The sequence below is a fragment of the Pseudorasbora parva genome, chromosome 25 (assembly GCF_024679245.1).
Source record: "Pseudorasbora parva isolate DD20220531a chromosome 25, ASM2467924v1, whole genome shotgun sequence".
In the NCBI taxonomy this organism is placed as follows: Eukaryota; Metazoa; Chordata; class Actinopteri; order Cypriniformes; family Gobionidae; genus Pseudorasbora; species Pseudorasbora parva.
Window position 1 is genome coordinate 6,778,859 of NC_090196.1, and position 23,705 is coordinate 6,802,563.

At 39.2% G+C, this 23,705-nt stretch overlaps 1 protein-coding gene across 1 annotated transcript in view; it reads right to left on the reverse strand.

The window, feature by feature from the left end:
• Positions 1-23,705, reverse strand: part of LOC137065100 (growth arrest-specific protein 2) — a 76,429-nt gene that overhangs the window by 29,245 nt on the left and 23,479 nt on the right. Inside the window, 4 exon segments of the mRNA XM_067436666.1 lie at positions 973-1,080; positions 1,198-1,402; positions 4,370-4,433; positions 14,009-14,150. Coding sequence (XP_067292767.1) covers positions 973-1,080; positions 1,198-1,402; positions 4,370-4,433; positions 14,009-14,150 — 519 coding nt within the window.

Genomic DNA, 23,705 nt, shown 5'->3' on the forward strand with positions numbered 1-23,705 from the left:
TTTTGTGGACTGATGAGAGTAAAATTGTTCTTTTTGGGTCCAAGGGTTTGTGAGACGACCCCCAAACTCTGAATTCAAGCCACAGTACACAGTGAAGACAGTGAAGCATGGAGGTGCAAGCATCATGATATGGGCATGTTTCTCCTACTATGGTGTTGGGCCTATTTATCGCATACCAGGGATCATGGATCAGTTTGCATATGTTAAAATACTTGAAGAGGTCATGTTGCCCTATGCTGAAGAGGACATGCCCTTGAAACGGTTGTTTCAACAAGACAATGACCCAAAACACACTAGTAAACGGGCAAAGTCTTGGTTCCAAACCAACAAAATTAATGTTATGGAGTGGCCAGCCCAATCTCCAGACCTTAATCCAATTGAGAACTTGTGGGGTGATATCAAAAATGCTGTTTCTGAAGCAAAACCAAGAAATGTGAATGAATTGTGGAATGTTGTTAAAGAATCATGGAGTGGAATAACAGCTGAGAGGTGCCACAAGTTGGTTGACTCCATGCCACACAGATGTCAAGCAGTTTTAAAAAACTGTGGTCATACAACTAAATATTAGTTTAGTGATTCACAGGATTGCTAAATCCCAGAAAAAAAAATGTTTGTACAAAATAGTTTTGAGTTTGTACAGTCAAAGGTAGACACTGCTATTTTTTTGAACACACCCCTTTCAACTAATTGCCCAATTGCACAGCCTTAAGAGCGTGCATATCATGAATGCTGGGTCTTGTTTGTTTTCTGAGAATCTACTGAACCTACTGGTAACTTGTTTGCCACGTAGCAATAAAAAAAATATGAAAAACCTTGATTATTCTGGTTAGTCACATTGTACTGCTATTATTTTGAACAAGACTGTATTTCAGGCTTTGGAGAAATGTAGGCAGAGTCACATGTTATTTCCAATGAGAATGGCTGTAAATATGGCATCTACCCTGAATGAGGTCTGCTGCGATTTCTACTTACTCTGATGAAAAGCATTTTCTCTCCAACACGGTAACGGCCCTGTGATTGCCGCTCTATGCAGAACTTATTCGGGCACTTACAAGGTGGATCTTCAGAAATGTGCTTCACCTGGAACACACATCACATGCAAAAGGACAGAAACTTTACATTCGCACTGCAGAGGAAATAAAAACTGTTGTCGGAGTTAAAGTTAAAGTGGTGCCGATAACATCAAATGTTACTCACAGCATCATCCAGCAGCTTGCCGGTACTTTTTTTGCTGGAGTTGGTCTTGTTGAATGGAGAGATCGATAAAGAGATGGACGGAGAACCGGATGGAGATTGGGAATTGGAAGCGGGAGGCACAGGTGAGAGTGGAGGTTCAGGTGTCTTCTCTAACTGTTCGATCTCTTTCTCCAGCTTTATAAGTCCAGGTGGCTCGACCTTATACCTGTCACAAAAGTGAACATTCACACTTTATAGTTTGATTACATGTAAAACAAAAGTGCATTACACTTTATATTAAGGCCGCGTGTCCACCAAAGCCTTTTTATCCAGCTGAAAACACTGTGGCCATTGTAAGTCTACTAGACCGAAAGTGCACATGAAGTGTGCCATTTGGGACAGGGACAAAGTTGTATATTCAACTCTTGGCGACCGGTAAATGGTATTCCAAATGGTGCTCATGGTATTCCAAAAACAAGGTGCTTCCATTGGAAACGATTGGAAAAATACGCTGGCCGTGTGAAAAAACGCGTTGGTGGACACACGGTGTCATTAGGTGACATAAGGTGTCATTAGCCACCGCATTTCCATTACATATTACAGAAAACTTTTACGATATTTCCTAAATGTAGATAAAAAACTATTGTGAAATGACAGAGTTTACATTAATCACTGTTATGCGACTAATAATATGCCACAGATGTTGGTAGGTTTAGGTTTAAATTGTCCTCAATTTCAATTTGTGCAATTTGATGGGTAATGGAAACATGGCTATTGTTCCAGCATAATTATATAAGTACCAAAGTCGGTTAACTACATGTTCTAACTATAGGATTAGGGTTTGTTTGAGGGTCATTTGCATGCAGTTATGCATAATTTACTGTTATTACTATAGTAAGCACACGTAACATATGTAACAAGGACATATGGAGGATTATAAAAGTGCATCTCTCCATTAATGATCCACTTCAGAAAGCCTTTATTAACCCCTGGAGCTGTGTGGATTACTTTTATAATGGATGGATGCACTTTTTTGGTCTTCAAATTTTGCGCTGCCATTCACTGGCATTATAAAGCTTGGAAGAGTCAGGACATTTTTTTACATAACTCCGATAGTATTCGTCTGAAAGAAGAACGTCATATTCACCTAGGATGGCTTGAGGGTGAGTATATCATGGGCTAATTTAAAGAGGTGATGAATTGAGAAATCAACTTTCCCTTGAGCTTCCCTTTTGATATATAAAAGCTCATGGTAATATAAGATTATCCTGTACATTTCAGAGCTGAAAACAATCAAAGAAAAGCTTTTATAGACACCAGGCCCAGAAAATGATCGTGTGCTTCATTCTTACGTCATCGCGCGACAAAATACGCCTCTACAGCACGTCTAATCCAGTAGCCCCGCCCACCCACTCATCTAATCCAGTAGCCACCCCCCCTCTCATCTTATCCAGTAGCCCCGCCCACCCACTCATCTAATCCAGTAGCCACCCCCCCTCTCATCTAATCCAGTAGCCCTGCCCACCGACTCATCTAATTCAGTAGCCCCGCCCACCGACTCATCTAATCCAGTAGCCACCCCCCCCTCATCTAATCCAGTAGCCCCGCCCACCGACTCATCTAATCCAGTAGCCCCGCCCACCGACTCATCTAATCCAGTAGCCACCCCCCTCTCATCTAATCCAGTAGCCCCGCCCACCGACTCATCTAATCCAGTAGCCCTGCCCACCGACTCATCTAATTCAGTAGCCCCGCCCACCGACTCATCTAATCCAGTAGCCACCCCCCCTCTCATCTAATCCAGTAGCCCTGCCCACCGACTCATCTAATCGAGTAGCCCCGCCCACCGACTCATCTAATCAAGTAGCCCCGCCCACCGACTCATCTAATCCAGTAGCCCCGCCCACCGACTCATCTAATCCAGTAGCCACCCCCCCTCTCATCTAATCCAGTAGCCCCGCCCACCGACTCATCTAATCCAGTAGCCCCGCCCACCGACTCATCTAATCCAGTAGCCCCGCCCACCGACTCATCTAATTCAGTAGCCCCGCCCACTGACTCATCTAATACAGTAGCCCCGCCCACCGACTCATCTAATCCAGTAGCCACCCCCCCTCTCATCTAATCCAGTAGCCCCACCCACCGACTCATCTAATCCAGTAGCCCCGCCCACCGACTCATCTAATCCAGTAGCCCCGTCCACCAACTCATCTAATCCAGTAGCCCCACCCACCGACTCATCTAATCCAGTAGCCCCACCCACCGACTCATCTAATCCAGTAGCCCTGCCCACCGACTCATCTAATCCAGTAGCCCCACCCACCGACTCATCTAATCCAGTAGCCCCACCCACCGACTCATCTAATCCAGTAGCCCCGCCCACCAACTCATCTAATCCAGTAGCCCCGCCCACCGACTCATCTAATCCAGTAGCCCTGCCCACCGACTCATCTAATTCAGTAGCCCGCCCACCGACTCATGGAGCTGATTGGCTAGCCAGCAGCAATAAACATGCTGAAGAAGATAGCAAAATATTGTGGAAGAACACATTCGCTGCATAAGCTTCCTTCAGATCATAATATTAGGAATGTGTGACACTTCATTTATTTTTAATGAAGTTCCAGCTCACGTGGGGAAAACCGTTTGTGTGTTCACTTCATTTCTGCTGAATCGTTCGTAAATAAGTCACAGGTTGAAGCTGGATTTGCAGACATAGAGATTAAAACACAATGCTGTGCTTCTATATTGGATCCGACAGGAATGGTGCAACAAACTTATGTGAGTAAAACGTCTTTTTTATATGTAATAGTAATCCCGGGGCTGTGTGTTTTCCAGACGGGATACCAAAACAAAAGCCTGTTGGCAGGCCGGTGAATCTCAAATAGTGAAATAATCGTCCTTTCTTGATCTGGGTGCGCACCCGAGTGTGTGTGTGTTGTTCACGGTTATATCCGCCAATCGGGCGGGCCAAGTAATACAAAAATGTGATCGAGAGAATAATTCCGGTTGCCGCTTTCAAAACAACCCCTCCCTCATGTAAAGTGAGCTGACAGGGGAGCTGAAGCTCAATCCTAGCCGTGGGTGTTTACTTTCAATTTGTGTGGAACTAACCATAGGAATAGGAGTTTATTGAGACAAATAGTTAATAGTGAATATGTTCCCCATACTAAAGTGAGTGATGACAGAAATGTACCTGGATGCTATTCTCCCCAGCTCCAGCAGGCACAGACAAACCTCTCTCGGCTCTTTGTGTAAAACTAGAAGAACACAAAAATAAAAACATGAGACACAGAACAACCTCTTGTACTGACAATCAAATTTATCAATATGGTTGAATGATGAAACCACACAATGACACGGTGACGATGAAACAGTCATTTATTACACACTCATAACGGCTAATGTTTGCTCAGCAAGTGATCGAACAACACGCCATGCTTTTGATGAGGAATCGTGGATCACACAAACTGCATTTCCCATGATTCAGTGGGGTTGAGTGATGGCAACACAACACAACATGCATTGAAAGCTGTAATCTCCACACCAAACCTCAGAACATCCCACCTGAACATAACGCATCCATTGCCATTCCCCATTTCTGAAGGGGAAAGGAAGAAAAAAATGAATTAAGTATTTTTCCCTTTCTTTTTAAACGATATGTTTGAATAACCCATGATTTAGCACATCATGCACCACACTTGCTAATATGCTAATTTGATGATTAGCCAGTTTTGGGTATACAGATCAGATTTACAGCAACGCACACTCACACACCTGGTTTGCATTTTAAATCCTAAGGGCATCCAAGTACTACATCTTTCTGAATATTCGATTGAAAGTAAGGTTAGGGCAGCCTTTCTGACTTGAGTCTGACTAGTCATGTAGGCCTACACACAAACATCACACACACATTGGCATGCACTGTTACTCTTGTGTGTAACTCAGTGGGTAGACTTTCTGCATCCAGAAAACTCAGCGCTTCTGTACTCACTAGATCCTGCCTTTCTCTCTCGTTCTTTTTGTAGTTTCAGCAGAGTTGCTTTTCTCTCCAGCTGTCTTCGACATGTGAAAGCAATGCATAAAGAAGCTCCTCTTACACTCGACCTGAAGCCTTCAGCGTCTGGATCTGACACTTGACAGAGATGTCTAGTCACGTCTCAAGGCTGTTTACAGCCACAGCAATAGAAGAGGACACACTCTCTTCATTCACACACAGTTTGTGCCTAGAATACCACCATTTTGAGAAATGCAGTGAGAGGAGAAAGAAAATGTGACCAGCCTGAGACACACTTATCTTCTGTATCTGATCCTTACCAATTTCAGTCAGACAATAAGTTTGATTATATTTCTCCACAGATATTTATGTACAGCAAAGCAACCCAATCATCATCCAAAAACATTAGTAGTATTGTGATGTAAAGTTCCAGAATGTCTTTTTCCCCCAACTATTTCTTTAATTATGCACTCTAAAAACTCCAATTAATAAAATGTTGGAAGAGCAAAAAAATATATGTTGAACTAATTTTCTTACTTGTGCTTAGTTAAGAAGACATATTATATTAAGTCTGCTGAAACATATTTGAAAAACATTAAATCAATTGATATTTTCAAATTCAGTTAACATTTAGAATTGCAAATGTTGACTGGACTAAAAAACGCGAATCCAGTCAATAGGCTAACACAATATTTTACACACAATATTTTACTATGGTAAATAGATTGTTGTTTGTGCTGTTGAAATGGGCTGTTAGAAACATTTGATAATAGCCTATATCAGAACAATATTTGTGAAATTAGATGTATTTTCGATGTTTTGTTTTTGATGGTAGCCTATCTGCATTAGGCTATAATGAGATGGATCCTACAATATACATATATAATTCATGGACATATGTAGTTAATTGTGGCATTTAATCTGCCTAATTTTAATGAATACGTACAAGCTTGTTTGACTACGCGGAAGGATCTGTATTGCTCGTTTGATTTCGCGGAAGAATATCTGAGGTACTTGAGGACCTTACTAGGGATTGAGATCAAAGGACTTCACGCGTTTACCAGAGCAGAGAGAGGCAGCAGCAATTTACAAATAATTTGTTAATTTGTTAAGTGTTAATGATTATATTGCAGACAAATATGTCGAACATATTAGGCTTGTGTGGATATTTAACGTTAGAAGTGAAGTAAGTAAAGTAAATTAGAAGTAAATATATCCAAGGGAAATAGGGATTATTTAGGCCTAAGTGATGTCTACGTCAAGTTCACTCCTCATCGAATAAATGATTTACATTACGTTAATGTGGTCTTTAACCATGTTTAAGTAATAATACATATATTGTTTTAAAACTATAATATTATAATGTATTTTAGATTTAATCTCAGCGTTTTGTGTGCTATTGTGTCAGACAAACTTTCTCTCATTAGCTATAACGTTAGGCCAAGGTGCTGTGGTGATTTTTATACAAGGAAATGTAACTTAGGCTACTGAAACATGTCAAACGTGTCACTTAATGTTACCAAATAATGTACGCTATTTAGGGTTACGTGGTTGTATTGAACGTGATTTTTCGTGTTCCAACTTGTGAAATTGTCCCGTAAAGTTATAAGAACAACATAACCACGAATACTATGAAAATGGCGCTCATTTAATCGTCCTCACAAGTGGGACGAATTCTAAACAGTGTAAGAGAAAGAAAGCTTGCCATGTAGGCCTACGTTGCAATATAGGTTTAAAAAAATGTTTTACTCTAGTTTCCAACTTTAGTTTAGTCACACATGCAAGTAAATTCTTAATATTGATAAAATGTATAAAGAATATAATTTGCTTTTTTATTTATTTTTATTAATTGTTCTCATTCTTTCTCCAACAGGGTGTGACCAAGATATCCATTGATGGTTTGTCGTCGCAAAGTTTCTCATCCTAGCCAGCCAGTTCTTCTTAAAGGGATAGTTCACCAAAAAATGAAAATTTTGTCATTTACCCCCATGTTGTTCCAAACCTCTATGAGTTTCTTTGTTCTGCTGAACACAAAATAAGATATTCGTAAGAATGTTTGTAACCAAGCAGATGGAGCAACCATTCACTACCATAGTGGGGGGGGGGGGGGATACTATAGTAATGGTTGCTCCATCTGCTTTGTTACAAACATTCTTCCGAATATCTTCTTTTGTGTTCAGCAGAACAAAGAACATTATACAGGATTTTAACAACATGAGGGCGAGTAAATGATGACAGAATTTTCATTTTTGGTGAACTATCCCTTTACCAGCTGAAACACTGGCAAGAAGCAAGAATGCTCCACTGTATCTACTTTGACTGTTTGTGTATTTTCAAAACTAAAGGTGCATTAAAGACATTATAGAAAAGTGACAAGGGCTTTGGTCATTTTTTTTATTATATAAAGAAATTTGAAATGAATTCTTATGAAAATGTATTGTTTGTATGACAAATGTTATAAATGCAGATGATAAAATGTTTTCATTTGTTTTTATCCTCGCTATAACATGTAACTAGTTCACCTGCAATTTCTAGTAACAATTAAAACCATTTAAAAATGAAACCCCTAATTAAAACGTTTTCGTTGAATTAATTATTAAAACAGGTTGAGTAAACATACATTTTAAAGTTGAAGTCAAGTTTGAGCCAACTAAAAATTATTAATTCAATTAACTTTAAAAATAATTGAGCAAACGTACATTTTAATGTTGAAGTCAAGTTTGAGCCAATTAAAAAATATTAATTCAGGTAACAATTTCTAGAACAAAATTGAGTGAACGTAAAAATTCTGTGGAACTAGTTACTAAATAATAATTAGTTGAAAGCACTAGAAATTTTTTACAGTGTGGGTGCTTTTTGCCCAATTGAATTTTAGAACATTTTAGTGTGCTTTCACATCTCTAGTTTGGTTCATTTGGTCCGAACCAAGGGCAAACAATTATACATTGTTGCATTTTTCAGCTTTTTTTGGTTCCTTTTCACACTACACTGATGGCTTTTGTCTGAACCTGTTGAAACTAACCAAAATGCAGACACGCGACAACATCCACATCACTCATTGGCCATGGCGTATTTCCTAAACTGCTTTTCGATTGGTCAGAATTTACGTGTGGGAAAAATCTAACAGAAGAGGAAAAGCTATGGAGAGACGACTGCTTTTGTTCCTGGCCATAATCTACTACATTGTGTGTATTTACCACAGTATGCAAACAATACATTTCTATAATGAAGCGCGGATGCGACTTGGAAACAACGCTCTAATGCACTGCAGACGGCGAGCGTGCATCGCTCGTCACTTCAGCCGGAGGCATGCATTAATTATTCTTAACTCTGACATGCTCATCTTCCGAGATTATTGCCAATGATCTATCAGGTAAAGTCATGCACATAATGTCAGCGCAGCTGACTACGGCAGCTGGTTTAGTCCAAAAATGATCAGTATTTTTGCTGTTGGTTCTGTTCGAGGTCGGATCTTGTTCTCACCACAAACGAACTGCTCCAGAGTCTGTTTGAAAGCGTACTGAGACCAACTCTTCAGGGAGATGAAGAGTGTAACCCTAACCCAGCTCTTCAAGGAGATGAAGAGTGTAACCCTAACCCAGCTCTTCAAGGAGATGAAGAGTGTAACCCTAACCCAGCTCTTCAAGGAGATGAAGAGTGTAACCCTAACCCAGCTCTTCAAGGAGATGAAGAGTGTAACCCTAACCCAGCTCTTCAAGGAGATGAAGAGTGTAACCCTAACACAGCTCTTCAAGGTGATGAAGAGTGTAACACTAACCCAGCTCTTCAAGGTGATGAAGAGTGTAACACTAACCCAGCTCTTCAAGGAGATGAAGAGTGTAACCCTAACCCAGCTCTTCAAGGAGATGAAGAGTGTAACCCTAACCCAGCTCTTCAAGGTGATGAAGAGTGTAACCCTAACCCAGCTCTTCAAGGTGATGAAGAGTGTAACACTAACCCAGCTCTTCAAGGAGATGAAGAGTGTAACACTAACCCAGCTCTTCAAGGAGATGAAGAGTGTAACACTAACCCAGCTCTTCAAGGAGATGAAGAGTGTAACCCTAACCCAGCTCTTCAAGGAGATGAAGAGTGTAACACTAACCCAGCTCTTCAAGGAGATGAAGAGTGTAACCCTAACCCAGCTCTTCAAGGAGATGAAGAGTGTAACCCTAACCCAGCTCTTCAAGGAGATGAAGAGTGTAACACTAACACAGCTCTTCAAGGAGATGAAGAGTGTAACCCTAACCCAGCTCTTCAAGGAGATGAAGAGTGTAACCCTAACCCAGCTCTTCAAGGAGATGAAGAGTGTAACACTAACCCAGCTCTTCAAGGAGATGAAGAGTGTAACCCTAACCCAGCTCTTCAAGGAGATGAAGAGTGTAACCCTAACCCAGCTCTTCAAGGAGATGAAGAGTCTAACCCTAACCCAGCTCTTCAAGGAGATGAAGAGTGTAACACTAACCCAGCTCTTCAAGGAGATGAAGAGTGTAACCCTAACCCAGCTCTTCAAGGAGATGAAGAGTGTAACACTAACCCAGCTCTTCAGGAAGATGAAGAGTGTAACCCTAACCCAGCTCTTCAAGGAGATGAAGAGTGTAACACTAACCCAGCTCTTCAAGGAGATGAAGAGTGTAACACTAACCCAGCTCTTCAAGCAGGTCTTGGTCCGCTTGTTTGGTCCGCTTTTGGTGCGCACCTGACCAAACGAACCGCAACAAAGAGGGAAACAAACTCTAGATTCAACCCAACTAAATGAGGCAGGTGTGAAAGCACCCTTAGAAACCCACTTTTTGCACTCAATTATTTAATTTGGCTATGAACAATGTCCAATGTTCACACGTGCAGTTTGGTTTGCTTGGTTTGTTTGGTCCGGACCAAAAATTAAATAAATAATATATATATATATATATATATATATATATATATATATATATATATATATATATATATATATATATATATATATATTAGGGATGGCTCGATACCACAATTTTGGCTTCGGTACGGTACCACAATCTAATACCGAAGTACCGATATTAAATCGATACCACAAGGTCTGATATTAGCGCGGGTATATTGCAAGCGAATGAGAACAATTATGCAAGTTTTGAGTTTATAAAGTGGGAAATTACCACAAATGTTTATTAGTAAATTAATCAGCAAAGCTTATCACATCAAATCAGTCATTTGAAAACTTTCTTGTGGGAAATAATTTCAGCAAAAATCTCTCAAAATTAGCAAATTGCTTCTGGCTTCAAAAGACATCGCACTACACTAAAGCAATCTGCATAATCCGATTCAACATTTCACGCTCGTTTCATTTGATCATCATTTGAACATGCAAGCGATGTTATAGAATTTCGTAATTACAGTTAACTTACAGGAGATATGAGCTCATACGACACACACACACACACACACGCCTGTCACTTAGTCACGCTCGCACATTACACATTAAGTTTCCTTAAACAGTCAAATACACAGAATTATGTACAAATGTCCGTCTTTAGTGAGTATTCACATAAACACAGGCGGTTGTGTCTAACGCGAATGTAAATAGTGCAATAGTAGGCTAAGCGAGCAAATATAATGAGATCTAAATGTCATTGGTTGAAACGACCGCTGGAGATTGTGATATTCGATCTTATGTTAGGCTATGTGAGTGCGTTGATCAGTGAAAAAAGAAAATAAATGTCTAAATGAGATGGTTTGAATGATTCACTGACCTGTCGATCTCTTCAGAAGTCTTAAAGTCAGGATAGTGATAGATGCTTCTTGGCTGATGGTTCTTCATCAGTTTTATAAGCAAAGTCATTACAAATGTCACTTCTACTCCTCTCTTTATTAATTCGTTTTGGACATCTTGAGTGAGTTTCAACTGCTTTATCCATTTTGTCCGTCTATGTTGTTGTCACATTTGCCGGTTGTTTCGGGCCAGTTTGGGTAGAGCGCTGCCATCTAGTGGTGAACTTCGGAAAAGCAGCATATACCGAAATGTGCCAAATCATGATATCATACCGTTTTAAATAAAATATATACCGGTATTTTTCCAGTACCGGTATACCGCGCATCCCTAATATATATATATATATATATATATATATATATATATATATATATATATATATATATATATATATATTAGGGATGCACGATATTATCGGCACGACATCGGAATCGGCCGATAAACGCTTAAAATATAAAAATCGGCATCGGCCGATATGAAAACATTATGCCGATATGCCTTGCCGATATGATAACGTGTTGATATGCGCCTGCAATAACTCACGTGTGCAAGGAGTGTTACAGCGATGAGACCATGTCAGCACTGCGGTCATTCTTCAAGTGAAAACAAGAAAATACATTGCATGTACAGTGATTTATATTGACTGTTTTTAAAAGCTGCCTTGAAATTCTGAATGCACGTACAGAAGGACGTGACCGTCAGCAGCAGATTTGCCACGTTTTCACAACAAAACTAGCCCAAAACAAGCCCAATCGCGTCTCCCCACTCTCTAGCACGTGCGGCAGCCTCCACAGCAGCAGAAGCTCCTCCAGGTCCTAGTGCCCTCCAGCTAGACCGCTATATATTTATACATGTAGTGGGGGCGCTGTTGTTACAGTAATACAATGAAAAGTAGAATACACAAATAAATTGAAGTTACTTCTTGTTCTGAATAAACAAATCAGTAATGATGTCATAAATCACAAGCATGACACTTGTAAATTAAATACTTTTATATACAGTGTATTAATCTGTAATAAAATTTTACGAAATGGATGATGAAAAATAATCCAAGGAGCTCTACAATAATTGTAGAATTAAAAGACAGCATCAATGGATGTCATGCCACCCCCACTTCATGTGCACAAACGTTAAATCCAAAAATACAATATTTAGGTTACAGCTGCATCTGGGGTGAAAAATTACTGACTATATTATTGTTATTTTCAGAGCTTTTAATATACTCGTATCATAAAAAGAACTTTATTAACATTTATTTATCTTCAACAAGAATCCTTTTAGTAAGGATACCACAGAAATCTGAAACCAGAATGAAAAAAAATAGTTTTTGCTCAAAATGGTGTTGTTTCCAAACAAAGGGAAAAAATAAACATATATCGACATCGGTATCGGCTAAAATGAGCTGAAAAATATCGGATATCGGCAAAAATCCAATATCGTGCATCCCTAATATATATATTAAAAAAGCGATTTATATATCAGAGCGATTTACCTTATCGAACATGGAAGTGTACATACAAAACTGCAGTGCGTCACCGTAATGTCACGGAGATGTGAGGATGATAATCAAAACCAAACAAAAGTTATAGTTCTTGGTATCTGGGGCACCAGCTGTAAAGACTCCGCCCTCTTTTGGAAAAGGGTGGCGGTGAGCAGCAGCTCATTTGCATTTAAAGGTACATGCATGATGGACTTTTACAATATGATATAATCAATGATGTATGGGGTATTTTGAGTTGAAACCACACACACACACACACACACACACACACACACACACACACACACACACACACACACACACACACACACACACGTTAGATTTTTGTAAATTGTGGGGACTTTCCATAGGCGTAATGGATTTTATACTGTACAAGCTATAGTCTAACCAAACATTTGGTCCCCTCAATGTAATATAAACAAGTACACAATCTCACGCACACGCACGCACGCACGCACGCACGCACACACACACACACACACACACACACACACACACACACACACACACATTCTGGAGTTCTTTGTAAACCCCATTCTTTGTAAAAAGGGGCATAACAGGGCTCTTTAAAGCTGCTGTACGTAACTTTTTTGTGTTCAAGATTTACAAAAATTATATACTGAGAATGTACAACATGAATCCATTTTCCAAACTGTGTTTTTTTCTTACCCTGAATCATTATGGAACACTTGTAATAAGTGTTTATATTGGGACTATTTCAGGCCAGTCTGGTAGGAGCCGCTGCGGAGGTGCACGGTCCTTGCGTGACTAAACAGAGAGAAGTAGATCCGGCTGCGATGTTCTTCCTCAAGACGCATGCAGTTCTATTTATTAACCGCTAGAGCACAAAAAGTTACGGACTGCAGCTTTGAATGCACAGAATCAATTAATATTTTCACTTTTATTACAAAATTATAAACTGACCACTTTATGTGAGGACATTTTGCTGAAAATCACACCTCCACATGAACGCTAGTCCACCTTCTTAACAGGCTTAACTGTATAAAAATGCTTTGAAATGATTAAAGGGGGCCTATTATGCTTGTTTAACCTTTCTTATGGTGTGTAATATAGCTGTTTGTGCATGTAAACAATCTGCAATATTACAAAGTACAAAGTCTACACCAAAGGGAGTGAATCTCTCCAGCAGAAAATCCCTCAATGCTTCGTATAGCCTTTCCATTATGTTCATTGTGTAGCGACATTTTCATGTAACACATTTTGGTTTGGTTTAGGCATTACATTTGGACACACCCTCTAAGCGGAAGACCAATCACAACAGACTGGGCCAACTGACCAATCAGAGCAGACGGTGCTCAGAGCGTTCAGACAGAGGATGAAAAAATGAATAATAGGAGCTTTTTAACAATTCAATGCAAAAATATAAAACCTGTTGTGTTTTTGTCAGATTACTGGAGCAGGTGCAACATGCTCTCTCACTGCATTAACTCTAGATATACAGAGATGCAGTTTTTGTAATAAATCAGACTTCAAGTCTTTACACAGAGAAAGGGCAGATTTCAGAAGGACAGATTATTCACACATCAATCTTTGTTGCTGTGACAGAGATGGATTTGTGTAAAAGACTCACCAAGCCCATCTGACTCAAACAGACAGGTGTCACCTACGCCCACCTATCGACACCATGACAGGAAGTTGGCTGTGTTGTCCCTGGCGAAAAACGAACCAGACGCAGCGTTGGCTCGGCAAGGAATCCTGCGACTGGGGATCGGCTGAAAGAGAGAAATGTGCTCTATTTGTAACCCAGTGCCATTGTAGACAAACATTTGCATTCAAAATCTCTCACATTCAAGAGGAATGGCCTTGAAGAGAAGGCTGGCCAAATTCGAAACACCCCAACCATTCTGAGGCCAGAAACATAACCAAAATGAACATCGTTCCAAAGCCATAAGACTTGAGCTTTCATGTTTACCAAATTTGATGAATGAGCTTAATGTATGCGTGTTGATCAATGCTTATATGTGAATAAAAGCCTAAATCTGTTCATCATATGAAGTCTCTTCAGAAGACTTGGATTAAATGTGGATTCCTTTAACAATGTCCTTTTCGAAGCATAGAAGTTTTGGTTGCATGGATTTTCAATTGGCAAAAATAATGAATCATCATTAAAAATATCTTTATTTGTGTTTCAAGGCAAAGCAGCAAAACCAAAGTCTTATGGGTTTGAATTCAAATAAGGGTGAGTAAATGATAGCAAAATTCATTTTTGGGTGAACTAGCAAATGCAAGTATGCAAATGCAGCTTGGCCAGCATATATCGGTCAACCGCTCACAGGTTTGTTTGCATACTTGTGTAAAGAACTCATCTAAATATTCAAAAGCATAGTTAGCTGCCTTGCTCTCTAGAGAGTCAACATGGCAGCTGCCTCCTAAGCCACTCATTCAAATGGATCTTCTGAGTGAGAGAGTGATTTAAAAAACTCATGGATGACACACTTCTTGTGAAGCATGGGATTGAGCTCACAGTAGTTTCCAATAGAGTTATTCAATAGAGCATGTTATTAAGCTAACAACTCATTACTTTAAAAATCATAATAATAATAAAAAAAACATTACTAACAATGGACAGTTTGCTATAACTGGCAAGTGGTTATGCTAAGAAGGTCTCGAAGCAGAGCTCCAGTATTTAGTATTAAAATACCCATCCATCTATCCATCAACCAATCAATCTATCCACCAACCCCTCCATCCATCTGTCTTCCAAACTTTTGGTCAAAAGTATTTCTTCAAAATGCTAAGAAGGTCTCACTGGTCTCAAAGCAGAGCTCCAGTATTTAGTATTAAAATACCCATCCATCCATCCATCCATCCGTCCGTCTATCCGTCCATCCATCCATCCATGCACCAATTCATCCATCCATCTATCTACCACCCATCTCTTCCATTCTTCCAAACTGTCTGTCCTGCTTTGCACTTGTAGGGTCTTTTTGGTCAAAACTATTTCTTCAAAATTCTAAGGAAGCAGATCACTAGGTCTCGAAGCAGAGCTCCAGTCACATTGAAGTACAGAAAACAAGTACTCTTTATCTGTTAAGATAAAGAGATGACATTTTTACTCAGGAACAAGAAGGTTCCTGAGTAAAAATCAGGGAATAGTTCTTAAAAGGGATGTTATGAACGTGTTTTAGAAAGAAATGAAGGAGAGAGGTGTTCTAATTGAGATGGTACATGTATGTAGGCTGTAAACTGAAGAATGTTTTATTTTTATATCTTTACAACTGTTTTAACTATCCTTGTTTTAAATTTTTAATTCGTCCACATGGTATTCTTTTTTCTAATGCATATGTTACCACTATTTTAATTAATTTCTATGTAAAGCACTTTGAATTGCCATTGGGTGTGAAATGTGCAATACAAATAAACTTGCCTTGTCTTGATAAGACAAAACCACATGTTTTATGTATAGGGTAAAAGGGGATTTTTTTCTTCTTTTTTTTAATCTGGCTATGTTACTGGCTACCGATTTAGAGATGTTTTAGAAACCCCCTTACCCATCTCTCCCAGACATCACCCACTCACCATGGCCAGTTTGTGATCTGTCGTTTTTGTCTGTTTCTCTCTTACTCTCTGACTCACTTCCCCCCGCAGGGGTCCAGACTGCAGGCTTCTGTTATCACATATGCTTTCACAAACACAATCCCCCCTTTCTCTAATCAATAATCAATACGAATGAGAGTGACAGTGATAGATACATGCATGCTTAAGGAGATGGTGGAGGTCAAATAACACGTATGAATCTCAACGGGAGATTTATCCCGTGTATGGTTTCATACAGCACACTGAGACAGGTTAGGTGAGGTCATGCTGGAAGAATGTAGTAGTTGCTGAAATGGATTGTTTTCTCTCGCTTTTCCAGAACATTCTCAAGCTTCCTCTATGACTAGTTATTAAAGTATTAGTTCCTCATGTATAGTAATCTTTGATCACTGCAATGATGAGAAGAACTACAATGAAAACAAAACCAGCTATTATAATCTATAGCACCTTTCTAGAAGTGCTAGAACGACTTCAGATATTTTGTAAGTTGACATTAAAGTTGAGTTAACTAGTCGCTGATGTCATTAATGAACAAATAAGCCTGAACCTCGAAAGGAGACTCAGATCATTTTCTATAAATCCTTGTTTGTGTTCATCTGAAGAAAGAAGAGAAAGAAGAAAATTCACTCATCATTTACTCACCGTCATTCCATCCATGATGTGTATGATTTAATACACATCATGGATGGAATGACGGTGAGTAAATGATGAGTGAATTTTCTTCTTTTTGCAGGAGCATACCTTTAATACACACATAAAATCTCTCTCTCTCTCTCTCTCTCTCTCTCTCTCTCTCTCTCTCTCTCTCTCTCTCTCTCTCTCTCTCTCTCTCTCTCTCTCTCTCTCTCTCTCTCTCGTAGATGTGTTTGATCTGTGTAATCAATGAACTGCTGCAACTCTCTCACTCTTTCTATCCCTGAGGAGTCACAGCCTCACATATTCCACACATCTGTGCTGTTTTCACACATACACATATAGCGATCTGCCAACCCGGCATGCAGCAGGGCTTTGACACCTTTACACACATTTAAAAACAGTGTAGCAATGGCACACATTTTCACACTCATATTCATCTTAACTTAAACTTATCTTATTAACTTATTAATAAGTTAATAAGATAAATTTACTAATTTACATAACTACAATTGTAATAATAGTTATATTTAACCTGATATTTAAGTCAAACACTTTCTCTTATGATTCAATGTTTTGACTGAAACGAAGAAAAATAAATTATTGACTGAAATTAAACTTGAAATTCAATCTCGTTATTGTGAGACCAACTGATTAGGTTTCCCAGAAGCAAACTCTGTGACAGAAACCTGAAACATGAATATGAAACAAAACAACCTCCTAAGTGGAGTATGCCAGTCAATGTAGCCATTTTACATACAGCAGACATGCTTACAAACACAGTTTGAAATAATATACTTAAAAATATACATCATGGTCTAATTCATTGGAAAATCATCGAACCTGCCATGGATATTTAAACACTTCTTTTTTGTTGGCAATATTGTGTGCATACTGTACTGTGTGGGTTTATATATCATGATTGCTTTGATATGCCAATGAAGAAAACTACAGGCCATGATTTCTACGGCGTCTCTTGGGCTGTTATCCTTCGGGAGTCTATTAGTAGAACTGGAGCGAGTCATAACTAACAGAAAGCCCCATTCTGAGTCTCTGTAAGAGGTGGTTTTTGGCCAAGACAAGCAGAAATATTTTCTTAATTTACCATCGAAAAAATCTCCTGATCTTAATGGTTTTCCCATCTGGAGGAGTTTTTGAACACTTAACAAGTCACTGCTTTCATTAGACTGCTCTGTTAAAATGAAAAAGCTCAGTGATTTTCCAAAGTTCATCGTCCCACAATGCCGAGGTTTGGCAGAAAATGGCAAGCAGCCCTGACTCCAGACAAAAGTCTTTGTATGAGAAATAAACTGCAAAAATGCATTCAATACAAGCACCTGAAACTGATAAATGGCAGTATTGTTTTAAGTGTATTTTTTAAGTGTTTTAGTTTGAAAACACTGTAGCCATGCTGAATTAATTTGTTAAGGCTAAGGACATACATGCAACATTGCTAGAGGAAATGCAGAAAACAAGCTTCAACCTTCAACTCAGTAACTCATACACCCAGGGAAGCATGTAACCCTACTGTAACACCCAATGATGATTGGGGAGGCCCAAACTCCCTTAGCCTCATTGACTTATGTTTGCTTATCCCCACAGCTCTAGCAGGGAGGAAAGAGAGTGCCACCTTTACCTTCCATCTTCATACTCCTTACAAACCTTTAGGAAACATGACCACACTATCACCTCCAAGTCCAAACTGGAGGGGCAACAGATGAATAGTGGGAATATTTGTCTTCTTAATCTGTACAAGGCTATAAATGCTTTATTTAATAATTGTTTCCCTCATTGTCACCTCCAGGTTCAAACTGGAGAGGCGACAAATGAGGCAGTGGGACACCAGTAGTGGTATTGCCCAGTCTACCAAACCTGTACCAGCCCTAAATACAGCTTACTCCAGACATACTGCGTACTCAATCTTATTCCAGTTTACTGCTGTGTTTCACAGAAACCTGGCTAAAACCCTGATGATTACATTACTTTAAATCAATCCACCCCCGAAGATTATTGTTATAAACACGAGCCACGCCTGAAAGGTAAAGGGGGAGAGGTTGCAGAAATTTATAATAATATCTTCAGTATTATTCAGAAGTCTAATTTAAAATATAATTCCTTTGAAGTACTGGTGCTTTATGTAATGTTATGTAGTGAAACTGATAAATCCCATTTGACATTTGTGTTGGCTACTTTATACAGGCCACAAGGGCACCATACAGATTGTATCAAAAAATTAGCTGGTTTTGTATCAGAGTTAGTATTGGCTGCAGATAAAGTACAAATTGTTGGTGATTTTAAAATCCATGTAGACAATGAAAAAGACACAATGGGATTGGCATTTAGAGACATTGTAAACTCTATTGGAGTTAGACAACATCTAATACTGTCACATGGAGATCTCAGATCATTACCTAGTATCATGTCTACTTAATTTAGCTAAGGCAGCAAAGCCATCCCCTAGCTTCAAATATGGCAGGACTATCACTGCTGCAACTAAAGATTGCGGTGTAAATAATCTTGTGTAAATAAAGTGTCCTCTCCTCAGCATCCCAGATAGCCTAGAGCAGGGATCTCCAATCGCTATCCTGCAGAGTTTAGCTCCAACCCCAATTAAACACACATGAACACGCTTATCAGTGTCTTACTAGGGCCTTGTTGTAACAGTAATTAACTGGTATAGGTGTGCTTATTTGGGGTTGGAGCTAAACTCTGCAGGACAGCAGCCCTCCAGGACCGAGATTGGAGATCCCTGGCCTAGAGGAACTCGATGTTGCAACAGAAACTATTGACTCTATCCAGCACTTTAGACACAGGTCCTCCCGGCACTTAAAGAAGATTAAAGAAAAAAGTCCAACGCCGTGGTACAACGAGCACATCCGGGACTTTAAAACAGCAGCCAGAAAAATGGAGCGCAGCTGGAAGAACACAAAACTTAAGGTTTTTCGTATTTTAGGGAAAGAAAGCATGATCGCATGCAGCAAGGCCGTAAATACTGCTAGTTCTACTGTTTGTTTTGAAGAAAACAAACACAATCATAGGTATTTATTCGATACAGTGGCTAAATTAACCAAAAATAAGTCTCCAAACAGCACAGCAGTAATGACTTTATGAACTTCTTTACATGCAAGATTGATAATATTAGGATAACCATGCAGCGGTCTACTACAGTATCACATCAGACAGTGCATTGTAGTGTCACTGAAGAACAATTACACTCATTCACGACTATAAGAATTGGCTCAACTCATTAAATCATCAAAATCAACAACATGTATGCTCGACCCTATACCGACTAGGTTATTAAAAGAGATGCTTCCAGAGGTCATAGATCCTCTTCTTAATATCATTAATTCCTCTGACATTAGGATATGTGCCGAAAACATTTAAGGCTATTATTAAACCACTTAAAAAAAAAAAAAAAGCAACTAGATCTTACAGAATTAGTAAATTACAGGCCAATCTCAAATCTACCTTTCTGTCAAAAAAATTCTAGAAAAGGCAATGTCTTTACAACTATCCTCCTTTTTCGAAAGATGTGGTATCTGTGAGGATTTCCAGTCAGGATTTAGACCGTATCATAGCATAAATCCATAACTGAGGATGCTCTCATCAGAGTTACAAATGATTTACTCTTATCATCTGATCGTGGTTGTATCTCTCTATTAGTGTTACTCGATCTTAGTGCGGCATTCGATACTATCGACCACAACATTCTACAACAGTATTTCCTGCAACTTAATATAATTACATTTTTAAAAAAAAATTAATTATTGGACAAAAAAACTCCACAAGTAGTAACCTAGAATACCGTCTAACACTTGATGACTGCTCTGTCAAGCCCTCGTCATCAGTGAGGAACCAGGGTGTGCTCTTTGATACCAATCTTTCATTTGAAAGCCACGTTTCTAGCATCTGTAAAACCGCATTCTACCATCTTAAACATATATCTAAATTACGGCACATGCTCTCAATGCAAAATCCTGAACAGTTAGTACATGCGTTCATGAGCTCAAGGCTAGATTATTGTAATGCTCTACTGGGTGGTTGCCCTGCTCGCTTAATAAACAAACTCCAGCTGGTCCAAAACGCAGCAGCTCGAGTTCTTACTAGAACCAGGAAGTATGATCATATTAGTCCAGTTCTGTCAACACTGCACTGGCTCCCTATTAAACCTATTAAAATTTTTATTTGAATTAAATTAAAATCTTGCTTATTACTTACAAAGCACTAAATGGTTAAGCTCCACAGTACTTGAGCGAGCTCTTAACACATTATACTCCATCACGTCTATAGCAGACTCAAAACTCTGGCCAGTTGATAATACCTAGAATATCAAAATCAACTGCAGGCAGTCGATCCTTTTTCTATTGAGCACCTTAACTCTGGAACAGTCTTCCTAGTATTGTTTGGAAAGCAGACACACTCAGTCAGTTTAAATCTAGACTAAAAACACATCTCTTTACTGTGCCATACACATAGAACATTATCCAGATCTTTTCCAGATTCGGGGGAAAATCTGTCACCCCTGACAGAGATTTGTAAACTGTAGGTCTGACCCCTGAGGGGTGCCAGCTCATATAAACCATTTTTAAAGCTATAGGCTCCCTTCACTAGGTGACTGTATGCTCTTAAGTGACGTCTCTTTGTATCAGAACCGAGGTTCCCCCACTACCAAACAGACTATATCGCATTGAGTTTCGGATTCGATCTTTCGCCTAAGAGGCACATAATATCGTTTTTTCTCTAGGTGTCAGAGCCCATTCAGGGTGTGGCTGCTTCAACGGTATTGTCAAGAGGTGTGCCTTGCAGGATGTTTGTGTTAGGGCAGGCTGGTGCTGGGGCACACATTCATTAGGTTTTATAGTGTAGATGTAACCCCAGGATCACAAGTACTTTTGGGCTGATTCAATCAGACACCATGGTTTGAGTCCCACTCAGAGCGGGGCGGTTAGGACCAGTAAAATTTGGTGCCGTGACTCGGGTAGGAGTGAGTTTAGAGGGTCAGTGTAATAGATATAGACCAGTAAGGGCTGCGCATGTAAACCTCATTCAACTGATCTCAAACGCTCTAGCGACTGATGCTAGAGTCTGCTGTGTTTTTAGACTCCTAGTTAAAGGTGCCCCAGAATGAAAAATTTAATTAACCTTGCCATAGTGAAAAAATAAGAGTTCAGTACATGGACATCACATACTGTGAGTCTCAAACACCATTGCCTCCTACTTCTTATGTAAATCTCGTGCATGAAAAACACCACGGAAAAATAAGTGATTCTCAACATAACACCACCTGTGACACAAGCGTTAGGGATCATTATATGTACACCCCCAACATTTGCATCTGTCCGAACATGTTCATTGTCAAGCTGAACTCACGGGAGCGAATCATCAGGACTGCAGGTAAACAAGCGACACGCGAGGATAGCAAAAAAAATGGCAGCTGTCATGTTCAGGCTGTTCAGGAGACGTGAGGACTTTTCTACTCTTCCCGCAGATAAAAATGTCAACAGTCATGGTTGATGTTTATAATCCGATACCACAACAATTTAATTCAAGATCATTCGTTTGCTCGGCCCATTTCAAGCAAGCTTCGCTCAGTGTCTTAAACTGAAGAAAGGGGCAACTATATTCCAGCAAGCAGTAAGTAGCGATTTATCCACTTATTGACTGTTTAAACAATTTCTGATTAAATTGAAAGTTTCTTAGAGAGACCGCATTGTCTAGATGACGCAAGATGCTAGTACAGTAACAACAGGATACTCCAAGTACCATTCAAAACTTAATAGTGTGTCTAAAGACAAAGGGTAATATTATTTTGTATTAGAAAATACAATCGTAGATACGTTGCTTACATATCGTTCACTCGATCAGTCTAGCAAACGTCACCTTTTCCACCATATAAGTTAAAACGACAGTCATTTGACAAGGCTATTCATTCTGTAAAAATATATATTTATATTTTTGAGAACTTAAGTATAATGTTTTTGCATGCTTGTATTTCAGAGTACATCACAGTCACTGCGTAGCCTACATTGTGACTAACGTTATATAAACATGCAATATCGTTGACAAAAAAGACTATTCTAAAATCATTGGTTTTGGTTTTGTCTGAGTGAAAGAAGAGCATTCGTGCGGTTGACAGATTTCAGTAATTTAAATCCCCCAAACAGAGCTTATCTGTGAAAAGAACCTGTATACTATGCAGTGTTTTACCTAAACATGTACAATCTGGCAACCGAGCAATCGAGCTCTCTCTCTCACGCGGATGATCTGAAAACACCAATAAACAAGTAAGCTGCATTTCAGCAATCTCCTTTTGAGATGTTCTGCTTAAAGTGTCATTCAGTCGGCCTGTGTTCTGTCAGGACGGTCAGGACTCACGAGCCGCTTCACTGAACTGCTGTGAGCTGCTGAAATAAGCCAATCAGAGCAGAGCTCAACATTAATATTCATGACTCTTCCAAATAAGGTAAAAGCAGAGCATTACATCCCAGGGACAATTTTTATAAATAAGCTACATACCCTCTATGTACACTGTAAAAAATGATTTTATGGCAAAGTAAATAAAACAGAAAAAATTATGCATATTTTGCTTAGAATAATCTTGTAAAAGTGAAAACTGTAGAGTTTAAAGTAAAATTTAAACATGCACTCAATTTTTACTTATAAATATTAGACATCCAACAGACAAGTAAATTTCACTTGTGACTTTCTGGCATATTTACACAAATTAATAAAGTACATGAAGCTATTTAAAAAAAAATCAAGTAAAATGTACGTCTTCTTGAAGCAAGGAAGCTGCTTATGAGCGGAAAGAACCGCGACCGCTGAGGGCTTCTCTGATCTGCACTGCACGCAAGTCTCGTCCATGGTCTCGACAGGTAAGCAATAAACAGCATTATATAGTCAATTTTTAGATTTATATTTATTCAGTAAATGTAATTCATGCAATGGTTGTGTTGTCATCACCTAATTCTGTATATTTCAACAGTTTGAGTGTTTTTAATGATGAGTTAACTCCCTAGAACGTTAGCAGTTTAACGTTAGCTTTTGTTAAGTTTGACAAATTAGTAACATTACAATATGGACACGACTGAGTA